The following is a 12,481-nucleotide window of genomic DNA, read 5'->3' on the forward strand; positions in this document are numbered from 1 at the left end:
AGAGCATGCCAAAGAGATTAGAAAGTGTGACACACCACCAGCCACATAGCAGAGGAAACATGGCAGAAGATATCCTTGAGTTGAGGATTAAAGCCCGTCTTAGAGTAGAGTCAGGGTCTGGGAGCAAAGGCCTATATGGAGTCTAGGGAGATGGGAGTCTAGCATATGTCGAATAGGAATGAGGCCGGATGTCAGTGTTCTGACCCCAGCTCTTCTGCTGCCTCCCAGTTCCTGCCATGTGAAGTATCCCACAGTAGAAACAGCATCCAGTAAATCACGAACACTGGAATTAGCTGCCAGCCTAGAGCAGACGCACTCGAGATTGAGTTGTTTATAGTTGTGATTATTCGTTCATTGTGGTGGAGATGGATATATAAAACATAGGTGTTCTTTTAAGATGGCTTGTAGCTTAATCCCTATCTAGGTCCCTGAACGAGACATTGCCAGAACCCACAAAGCCCCACTAATTACAATGCCTCCCTCCCTGTCTGCCCAGCTGTTTACTGACCTACTACCTGTCACCTGTCATCTATTTGCCAGCTGTGTGTCTATTTCCTCATGTCTTTCTGTGTATCTATCATCTATGTACAAGTCTCTTTGTCTGTGTATCTTTATCATTCTATTTCCTGTACACTAATTCAGTAACAGGCATTTGGATATGCTCATCACCAATCTTCCTTCCTTGTTCTCCTCATTTGTGTTATGCATGATTGGAAGTTTCCAGTTGCCCCAGGCCCTATCACTTCCCTGTGATCAGGAACATGTCTCGTTCTCCTTTGTCTCCCAGACACGCTCACTACAAATTTACAAGTCTGTCTCAATTGTTTATCTGTAGTCAATTCCAAGGCATAAAAATAGATCCCTCTGATTCTATGCTACTCTTCCTGCCCATTCCAGACAGAAATAAGAGACGCACCATGGTAGAAGACTTGGTAGTTCTTGTGCGAGGAGGGACAAGTGAGTACATCACCTCCTTGGCATACAAGGATCTGCCAACAGCAGAGCTGATGAAGGAATGGGGCGATGCTGTGCAGTACAACCCAGCCATCATCAAGCTCAAGGTACATGCAGCCACCATACCCACGCCACCTTTGTGTGGAGCATGGATTCGGAGAGTCTGCAATGAGCTGTGTGGAATGTGTAGCTCATTAAGGCATGGCCCCATGCTTGAGTTACTTGCATTAGAGTAGAGAATAGATGTGGGGTGAATAGGTTAGAATACAGCACTCCACGCCACCTAAAGATCCCAAGTTCCTCATTTGGTCTCCAAGCTACTAAGGGGACCATCTGCCATGCTATAAGAAACCAGGGGGAAACAAAGGCATGCCTAGGTGAAAGAGGCACTTAGAGAAGTGCAAAATGTGATGATAATAACTTACGTTCCTTAGAGCACCTACTGAGTTCACAGCACCTGCTGGGGCCTCGGGCATGCTATCTAGAGTGCTGCTTTCAGTGGTCTGACAGTTTAACCCGCTCCACTTCTTTTGTGACAAGTCAAGGGTCAGGAAGGTCATGCCCATCTGTGACTGTTCAAGAATCTGTTAGGTCTAGACAAGAGAGTGACCTTCTTCCTCCTCCCTATGGGCTTGGTGAAGAGAAAAATAATGATTCCAATCACCTGACTCCCACACAAGAATCTTGCAGCTGTAAAAAAAACTAAACAGATGCTTGTTAAAACAGGACTGTCATACACATCAGCCATGGTAGATCCTTGCCTGTGGGGACGTCTGCACTGTACCCGTAGCATGCCTTACATCACTCCCTTCTTGCTGCTGTCTGGACTGTCACTGATGGACCGATGTCCACCCCCTGAGAGTTCTCTTTGCAGTCAAGGAGGGGGAAATGGGAGACTGGACCTTGATGAGAGACTCTGCAATCCCGGCGACCCTGACGATTTTCCAACAGGACCTGTATTTGTGCATCAGATCCATAGCTTCAGAGAACAAGAAGGCTGCCATTCAACTCTTGCCTCTGTATTTAGTCACTGGTGACACACAGAGCATAGGTAGGGACAATCACAATAGGTATACAGCCAGCCACGGGTTGCAGGCAGCTCCAGAGAAATGCAAGCTTGATTGATACCATGGTGACACCAGATGGCATCACAGTCAGGTGTGAGAGAGAGCAGGGACTTCAGAGGAAAATAGGTATCTGAATTTTAGCTCTGTACTGTGGTATCCCATCTGCTATCTGTTAAAACTCAAACCGAGAAAGGATGGCTTGGTTACCCAGAGGGGAAAAATGTGACTGTCTGGGCTAGGGATTGCCACACGAGGTCAAACTAGTGATGTCAAGTGGGGCGTGATAGAGGAGAGGATTTTGAGGAGCACAGCAGGAGAGTTGCAGAAGACCTCTGTGCACCTCTGCACATCTGTCACCTGCACTGAAAACACATGTTCATCCATGTCCCGCTTCACGGCCTCTCTGTGCTCTCAGAAACTGCCGGCTGCTCCACATTACCTCAGAATAAGGCCTCTCTACAGATGCAGCTTTCCAGGAGGCTGGAGTGATGGCTGATTTTCAGGAGAGGAAAGCCCAGTGGGTAAACAATTTCTGTGCCACTGCTGAGTATAATGACGTGTCCTTTGAGAAGAGCTGAGATGAGATTTCCGCAGATGCAAGGTGTGCAAGCAAGATCCAGCTCGTGCTATTTCCAGGTAAGCGCAGACAGGATGAGGTGGCACCTTGTTAGAAGAAAAGTTAGAGATGACAATGGATAAATAAAGAGATTTGTTTTAACACAAAAGATGGGAATTGTGTTCAAGCTGCAGAAAATGAGCACATGCCTATAAAACAGAAAAATGGAAGTAAATCTGGGAATGCATTTGCTTTGTGACAACAATAAAATTCAAGAAAACGAGGAATTTATGAAATAAAAATAGAAGCTGAGCTGTTTAGACACTAATCAGATGAAAGGAAAGTCGCTGGATGTGGGGAGCCGAGAGCTCGGTGGCAGAATTAAAACGCACATTGGAAACTATAAAGAACAGAATTGACACTGCAGAAAACCGACTCAGTGAGGTAGACGGTACTATAAAAATGCTCTTATAATATGGAAACAAAAGACAAAGAGATTAAAACACCGACGGGAAAGAAACATGATAGATAGGGTGCAGAAGTAGAAATCTAAGACATGAAGATTCCTTCCGAGCCAAGGATGAGATTAAGTGTGCCGTACATTCATCAGGTAAGTCATTCAGAACCCGCCCTGCTCTCACAGCGCAGGATGAATGCGGTGTTGAAACCTAAGCAGAAACAAAAAAAAAAAGCTGAAAACAAAACAAAACAATATTGCAACACACCCTGCTGACATGTTTTCCTTTTAGGAACAAATGTATCCCCCAGGAGTTAAAATCAAACACTGAAGTCATTCCGGCCTGCAGTGTACCAACGACCTTAGGTCTTTAAAGGAAAAAGCTCACGGCCTGGAGAAATGTTCCTCAGTGGGTGAACTCCTGAGGCATTTTGAGACAAAACAAAAAGGGTTGTCAGATTTAGCAGATGAAAACACAGAGCTTCCAGCTTTGAAATTCAGATAAGGAAAGGGTAATTCTCTTGGTTTAAAGCAACTCCTGTGTATTGCACACGTACTGACTCTTTAATTGCTCCTTACCTGACATTTGGATGTAACTGGGTGTCCTGTATTTAAATGGTATTCCTAGTCACTGGTCTGTCATCTACATATGTTTCTGCATGGGTCAAGGTAGCTAGATGGTACACTTGGACTGAAGCTGATAAAGAAGACACTGTATGGCCTAGGGTAGAAAGAGAAAATATGGATGGTGCTCACAGAAGGTCAGAATAGCCAAGAAACTGCAGAGAAATAACCAAACCTTAGCATCTTAGTGCAATGTGAGTCAGTTTTCCAATTACACATGTCCAAGGAGTATTGGGAAGAACGCTGTACCCAACATGGTTATTCTGACATTCAGAGAATTGCTGATAATGGCTCTGAAGATGGCTGAAAGAATTAAGTTACTTCATTCACTCCACACTCCTGCTCACCTGTCAGTAGTTGGAGCAAGATACATGGAAAGTCTGAGGCCCTGCAGCCCTACTACGTACAAATCTACCTTTGAACACTGTAGCCCTACCATATGAAGACCTGCCTCTGGAGACCTGTGGTCCTACCATCTGCAAACTTTCCTCTAAAGAGATGTATCCCTACCCCGTGCAAGCCTGCTTTTGAGAAGCTAGAGTTTTACCACATGTTGCTCTGCAGAGCTGCAGCCCTACTATGTGTGACCCAGCTTTGGAGTGTCTGCTGTCCTAGCACATGTAAGCCTGCCTTTGAGAGGCTGTGTCCAAAAGGAGGATTTAAGTCTTTGGATCTTCTCAAAGCAAAAGAAGCTATAAAATGTGATGCGTTAGCACTGTTCTAGTAAAACCCTATTCGCTATGGATTTAGAAGATGGTTCAGTAGTAAATTTCTCATGAAGACCAGAGTTCAAATCCCTTGGATCCTTATTTTTAAAAAACCACGTGTGGTGGGCTGCATTTGTAATCCCAGTGCTGAGGAGGCAGTGACAGGAAGACAACTGGAGCTCACTGGCCTAATCAGTGAGTTCCAGGCCACTGAGAGACTGCCTCAAAACAATACAAAGAACATGGATGCTAAACATCACCCAAGATTGAGTTTTGACCTCTATGTGTACCAACATGAACACACACACACACACACACACACACACATACACACACACACACACACACACACACACACACCAGAAAAACAAATATTAGTCAGTCAACATAGCAGAGAGGCAGATAGTTCACTAGTGATGATGATAGTGATGATGATAATGGTGATGATAATGATGATATACCACAAATAAACTCCTTATCATGTGGAAAATGACACAATTCATAAGACAGATACAATCTCTAAGGAAATGGACACCTGTCAGTTGACTAATAAGTTTCCAAACTTTTAACCTCTCTACTAATAAAAACAGCATCATAATGGTGTTATTTTCACCTATCAAATTGACAGTGATTTAAAATCTGTAATACTCAAAGCATTGTGAGTGCTGAGAGAGACCTGTTGTGAGGTAAGACGGCAGTGAGATTTGACTCTAGTCTAGGGAGTTATTTTAAATTCAGTATCTACATACTGTTAAACATGTTGAGATCTATTGATCTGGTTTTAAGTTTTGTAAATAAATATGTATAAAGACAAATTGGGTTGGACACTTGTAGTGGCAAAAGCCAAAAGGGTAAAGGAATCAACCGGAGGCTAAAAGGGTGAGCAGCTGCATAAATAACCAGTCTATCCTTGTGTGCTGAAGCTGTGGAAAGTCGTTTTATCTTCACAGGCTGAGCCAAACAGGGAGAGCCTCACATTATGATAGGTGAAACAGTGAGATATAAAATTACATTTATACACCGATATGACTGTCCATAAGTCTAAAAATATATACAAATTAATGGGCAACAAAACACACTATTAACAATCAAAGGCCACCCTGGGTGGAGGTGACACCGTTGCCAGATTACTTAGTTTTTCTACACCCCAGCCTTTTCAGCTGTAGCAGAAGATGGAGAAACACCCCGTTCTCAAACTGCTGCGAAGAGTTGGGAAGGGGTGTGTATGCAGCGTGTACTTTATCTCCGAGAGGTGACTATCTCTGCTGACAATCATCTGACACAGTTAGGATCAACGGGGTGCTCGGCAGAGATTTGCCTGGAGCGTAATAGATATTCTCCAGCGTCCCCTAAAAAATGCTGTGATAAGAAAAAAATTTTTCCCAAGGGCAAGTGTGTTAAAGAAGATCCAGTGACCATTATAGTCAAGATTGAGTATCTAAGAGAGGTAGAAGGAATGAAGGGAAAGAAGAGAAACGGGGGAAGGAGAAGCGAGAGGGGAGAACAGACCATGAGCAAATACTGGGCACAGCCATGTTAACATAAATGCAAGGGGCTGCCCTGAAGCCATGGGGTTTCTGCTTCACCTAAGAAAACCATCAAAGCCTGCAATCTCTGGAGAACTCGGGCTGAGGCTAGTGATGGGAACTCCTGAGACGCGCGAATCAGTAATCATCCTAAACTAGGAGGGGAAACAGGTTTTGGACTCCAAGCCTGATTGTATGAGGATTATCATCTTGGAGTTCTTGTTTTGTTTGTTTTTGTTTGTTTGTGCTTTAATGAGTCATGTGACCACCTGGAGCTTTTCCTCACCTGACAATTGCACTAATCATCGCCATGTTGTGAGAACAGAAGTTCATCAGCTTTCGAGGTGCAGTGTATGTAGGGAGTTTATTCAGACTTGGCTGCCAGCTAGCGCTGTGTCTTGGTAGGAAAACGCCATGATGGTTAAAGTAGACCTTTCAAGGAGCTCAGAGCAAAAGCCAAAAGCTGACTGTTGAGAACCTTGTCAGTGGTGTAAACCAAGCTCCCCTCTCTTTACCCTCCCCCACGTGGGACCAGCAGGCCGGTCTCTCTGAAAACAGCCTCTGGATCAATTCATTGACCACAGACCGGTGAGACAATGGGACCTCCAAGGGGCCTTGCTTTGCCCACTGGAGCGAAGGTCAGCATCAGATGCATTAAGAAATGGAAGCAATTTTCTTCCCACTGGAGGCTTCTATTAGGCATGATTGCCTGCATTTAGACAGACCCTAAACTCTCCAGGGCTGAATTAGGACAGGATCACAAACAAAATCTGGAGAGGAACCAGGCCCTGGAGCTGCATCCCTAAGAGGAACAGAACACAGCAAAACAGCAGGCGGACCCTGGTTCTTCTCACGCACAGAGGGCATAGCCACTGATGCGCATGTGCAGAGTGACCAGCACCTCTGGTTTCTGCTTATACTTTTCTAACCCCTGTGGGTTGGTCCGTCTCCCATGCCTACCGCCTCTGACCCTCTTCAGTCAGCCATCCTCTCTTTACCCTTCATTCTGAGGCTGTGCCCAAAGACAGTGAGCAGCTCCAAGCCTCCCTCCCTGCCAGCTTACTATGAAAGCAGAGAAGAAAAAGGGAGACTTTGTGTGAAAAAGTTTAAGGATTATAAAGGACCATTTGGAATTTTCAAATGAATAGCGCAGTGGTCTCTGAGGGAAGGGACTGTAGCCTTGGGGTAAGGCTCAGGGAGTGAGCTTTTGGATAACAGGTGTGACTCCCATAAAAGTGGAAGGCGTGATGCAGGGACAACAATCCTAAAGGAACCCAAAGAACTGCCGAATGATCACCTGCCAGGCACATCAAGGCAGGTGAGCCTCTTCCTTCCTCAGCTCTCCGTCCTCCCTCCCCTCCCCACACCTACACCTCTCTGCTGGTTTGGTTGTTACTTTGAAACCACATGGTGCAGAAACCATGCGCCTTGACCTATTTATTGTGGGGCTGGGTTTGGATAAACCTATCATGAATTGAATATGTCAAGGCAGAAATAAATGCATTCAACCCATCTAACCTGTGGAACGCGACATTGGCTGCAGTACAGTACTCTTGACAGACTAGCCTGGGAAGTACACAATACACTTCAACTAAAGAGGAATCACTTTATTGCCTTCCTAAGGTCGAGAGATCTCAAGCCTAACCTCAAGTCAGAGACTATCTGTAAGCCTCTAGTTTGCACTAGTGTCTGCCTCTGGCTTTGGAAGTCCCAAGGTATGGATTCTCACATTACGGTTATTTTAGGTCCGTGTCTAGCGCTTAATTGGTATTCCTCATTAATTGATTTGAGCTTGAACAGATAAATTTCTATCTCCCAAGGTAGGGGAGGCAGAGAGGATGGCATCTAGGTGCATGCTGTAGCTTTTGTCCTGTTGTGGGGGTTCCCTCCTGCATTCTCCATGCACTGCCCTCTCTGACCGTCCTTCCCCTGTAGCTTTGCTTTGGCCTCTAGGTGATGTGCGTTTTATCTCTCATGTCCCAGGCTGAGCCCCTGTATGAACTTGTGACAGCCACAGACTTTGCGTACTCCAGCACAGTGAAACAGAACTTGAAGAAGGCCCTAGAAGAATTCCAGAAGGAGGTCAGCTCCTGCCGCTGTGCTCCGTGCAGGAACAATGGAGTCCCCATCCTGAAAGGTACCACCTTTTAGAGCCCTGGGGTTTCTTTGTGGAAGGCATCATCTTCAAGGATGCTGACTCTGGGCCAACTCTTTATCCACTTTTACTTCCCAAGAAGTCAGAAAGTTGGAAGCACGGGATTCTGCTCTGGTTGTCCAGCCTCAGGGGGCTTCATGGGTTATAGTAGCATATATAGTAGCATATAGTTATCTAATGCTTGGAGCTACGACCATGATGGCCACTTCACAGGAAGTGGGGTCAGCTCAGCAGCTCAGAGTTTGGGTCTAGGATTACTATAGAGTTTCTTGCAAAGCAAGAAATTTAGAACTTAGCAGCTGGTGTCTACTATTATCCCATGCCTGGCATGGGATAATGCAGTCAGATTAGGACATTCACAGAGTCTGTCCTGAAGAGACATTCTTCATGGTCAGATGAGATACTGCAAGGGGGCAGATTACCGATCAGTATAAAGAAGCATTTCCAAAGGTCGAGAACTTGCCAAAGGTAGGTGGGGCAAGACTCACAGAGTGGGGACCTCCCTAGAGGAACTTAAGCAGAGACTAGACTATTACTTGTGGTGAGAAAGGGCTGGCCTCAGGGTCTGCTAATGCAGCATCTGATCCCGAACAAATATAGGTGTGAGTCAAAGATCAACTCTGGGGCAATTTTCTCAGTGTCACCATATACCACCATAATGGCGACGAACACCCCTTCATAACAGCCCTTCCTGCCCAGGAAAGGAGCAGGCTTTGGCACTGCATCTGCACATTACGTAACGTCCACTTGCTGTTTCATCCCCATGTCTACCTGATGGAAATAGAGGTGCATGGGGGTTGAGCTCTTGGGTCCTGGTTTTATGGGGTGTGATCACTCTCTCTGTCTGTTTTCCTAAGAATCCCGCTGTGAGTGCATCTGTCCTGCTGGCTTCCAAGGTGTAGCCTGTGAGGTCACCAATCGGAAAGGTAATGAGTCTTCCAGAGTTGGTTGGGTAAATTCACTCTGGGAAAATGTCTGAGAAGAACAGGAGCAAGGTGAGGTGTGGACTGGGAGGCTGACACTGTGGTGCTCAGGATCCTGCCGAATCCTAGTGCTATTTTTTACTTTTGAGAATGCACTGTGGTGCAGGGCTGCTAATGTGTGACATTCCCAAGCCCATCTTAGATTGTGGTGGAAAGCTTATGTCCTTTCTGTATTATCCAACCCAATTCCAGGGTGAGTGTGTGTGTGTGTGTGTGTGTGTGTGTGTATGTGTGTGTGTATTTGTATGTGTGTGTGTATGTGTGTGTGTATTTGTATGTGTGTGTGTATGTGTGTGTGTATTTGTATGTGTGTGTGTGTATGTGTGTGTGTATTTGTATGTGTGTGTGTATGTGTGTGTGTGTGTGCGTGCGCACGCACATGCACATGAATTCTATGTAGAAATTCCTATAACTCTCCCTACCCCCTCAATGGAGTTAGTCAGTTCTTATTGAAGATGCTCATAAGATTTTGAAAATATGTACACATAATGCCTTTCACATTGTTTTTCCTCTCCTTCATTCTGTAAGTAATGCCATATCCCATTGACTTTGGCACCTTCATGACTGAGGTGCGGTTGTCTCTCAGTGATAAATGATAGATAGATAGATAGATTATAGATAGATAGATAGATAGATAGATAGATAGATACATACATACATACATACATACATAGATACATAGATAGATACATAGATACATAGATATGTAGATGATAGATGATAGACATCTAACAAATGAAAAGGCTAGTAAAACTTCCCTTCCCACTCTCGAATTCTTCACCCACTTTGTTGTGTAAGAATTGTCAAACTCACATTCTTCTCTAATTTTTATTCCTTAAATGTACTTAACAGATCTGATAAAGCATCTCACCTCATCTGATAGGCATTCTCACCTCACCGGTCACTGGGCTGCTTGGCTTGGTTCTTGAACTCAGCTTGAATTCAGATCTCATCACTGTCATTTAATAACTCTGACTTGAGCAAGACCCTTGACCTCTCTCCTCTGTGAGATGGACATGATCCTGTTACTACCTGACACACCTGAGTTTATAATGAGGCATTTAAATCATTTAAAATAATGGCTGATACGCTGGAAAAACCAAATAAGTACTAATTGCTTTGGGTTTATTATTTATATTTTGTATATAGAAAATAATTTATTCTTTACAACAACCCCATGAAGACAATACTGGCGATATCCCCATTATATAGATGAAGAAGTGAAAGGTCAGCGGGCCACCATTCACAGTGAAAGCAGGAAGCCAGGTTCAGCTTAGCAGACATGGCTGACTGCACAGCCTTTAAGCATGTCCTTCTAGGTCATAGTTGGCTTTGTTATCTCCTCTTTCACCTCACCCAGGTCTTGGAGAGTGAACTGCCCAGAGTGTAGGATTACAAGACCACAGGGTTTCCACAGTGTTTCTTTTTGGAGGAGACCTTGGAATCTGTCCATCTTTCATTTTACACATATTTATCACGGGGAAACAAACAGTTATTCAGTAACCTCATCTATGACCAAAGCCATTTTTTTATTTATTTATTAACTTGAGTATTTCTTATTTACATTTCAAGTGTTATTCCCTTTCCCAGTTTCCGGGCCAACATCCCCCTAACCCTTCCCCCTTCCCTTCTTTATGGGTGTTCCCCTCCCCATCCTCCCCCCATTGCCGCCCTCCCCCCAACAATCACGTTCACTGGGGGTTCAGTCTTAGCAGGACCAAGGGCTTCCCCTTCCACTGGTGCTCTTACTAGGCTATTCAATGCCAAAGCCAATTCTTAGTAGACAACAAGCATCAAGAAATAGTCAGTGATATTCACCTCATTTAAAATATACCACTCTCACATTACATAACGTAGCTCTCATGCATGAGAAACTATCCAGTATCTTAATGTGTCTAATCTGAAAACCATCCATTCACCCATCCCCCTCCTACACACTCATCTACCCATCCATCCATCTGTCCATGCCTCTGTCCACCTACCTACCAATTCACCATCCACCAATCCATCTATCCACCAACATGTTTACCCATCCATCCATCCACCCACCCACTCACCCACCTAGTCATATATCCATTTATTCATTTATCCACCCACCCATCCACCCTCTCACCATTCATACATGCATCTATGCACCCACTCACCTACCCATCCATCCACCCACCCATTCATCCTGCTGCCAACCATTGCTTATTTGCAGGAGACCTTCTGTACGCCAGCCTAGGTGTTACAATTCAATGTAAGCAAATCAGGTACGGTCCCTGTCATCACAAGTACTGTGATGTAACAAGACTAATGCTGTGTGAATTATCCCATAAGCACAATTAAATTTTTTATGCAACAACTGCTACAAATTCTCTGAAAGTTTAAAAATACAGGGAAGAGGTAAGGATCCGAGGCTTCTATGAAGAAATTCAAGATTACCGAGCTCTAAAGGGTTAATAGGATTGATGATATCAATTGGAAAGGCAGGAATAATTGTAGAATGTGAAAATATTCTGCGATAGAAGAGAATGAAGAAAAGAATGGCCAGAGGAAAAGACCGTTCTTTAAAAGGGAGATATCAGAAATCCAGATTCCAAAAGCCTGTTGGCTTATTCACCCAATCCTACCCCACCTCCTAGGAGAAGAGAGTGTAAAGACCAATTGACATTCACCGTCCATCTTTCTTACAGATATCCCCATAGATGGGAAGTGGAGTTGCTGGTCTGACTGGTCTCCGTGCTCTGGAGGACGCAAAACAAGACAAAGGCAGTGCAACAACCCGGCACCTCAGAGAGGAGGCAGCCCCTGCTCAGGTCCTGCTTCAGAAACACTCAACTGTTAAAGGGAGGGAACACAGCCGGCAGGTGATCAGCAGGGCTCTAACCCTCTCACACTTAGCCAGGCTTTAGCACACCAGCTCCCACCCAGGGCTACCACAACAAAAAGCAATGCCACTCTGCCCTTTAAAGGCTTTAGTTTCTTCAGTGCATGTTAATTCCAGTAAACAGTGGGTGGAGCAAAACCCTAAGTCCTTGCATGGTGAAACTCCCTTTGCTCACTGCACTTTTGTTACCGTCCCATGGTCCGGGAGCCAGAAACTTTCTTGGTCACCATGGGTCACCATGTAGTGACAAAGGCACATAGTAGGTGTTGAATTATGAAGCAGTAAATTGATAAGAAGCTGTTCATCCCTTGGTAAGCACAGAGTGTTCTTCAGTAATAAAGACAGCCAATCTCGATAAAAATGATCTTCTGTGTGCCACCAATCCATCCCCCATGACAACCTTGCAAGACAAATATCTGGGAAACAGGCTTGGGGGATATAATGACTTGTCCCAGGTCATACAATTAGGAAATGCCAGAATTGTGCAGCCAACAAGGCTCTGGATTCGATGAGGCTCGTCTTTTTCTGAATGAGCGTGCAGTTAGCAAAGAACTGTTCATGGAATAAAACGCAACAGAAAGCC

At 44.8% G+C, this 12,481-nt stretch overlaps 1 protein-coding gene across 2 annotated transcripts in view; it reads left to right on the forward strand.

The window, feature by feature from the left end:
- C8b (complement C8 beta chain) overlaps positions 1 to 12,481 on the forward strand; it is a 42,076-nt gene extending 29,595 nt beyond the window's left edge. Inside the window, exons 10-13 of one of the 2 annotated variants that reach the window (XM_087549154.1) lie at positions 898 to 1,061; positions 7,875 to 8,028; positions 8,904 to 8,972; positions 11,705 to 12,478. In XM_087549154.1, the coding sequence (XP_087405280.1) occupies positions 898 to 1,061; positions 7,875 to 8,028; positions 8,904 to 8,972; positions 11,705 to 11,856 (539 nt within the window). In that variant the 3' untranslated portion in view covers positions 11,857 to 12,478. 2 annotated transcript variants of the gene reach the window in all.

Source organism: Rattus norvegicus, chromosome 5, assembly GCF_021556685.1.
Source record: "Rattus norvegicus strain SHRSP/BbbUtx chromosome 5, alternate assembly SHRSP_T2T, whole genome shotgun sequence".
In the NCBI taxonomy this organism is placed as follows: domain Eukaryota; kingdom Metazoa; phylum Chordata; class Mammalia; order Rodentia; family Muridae; genus Rattus; species Rattus norvegicus.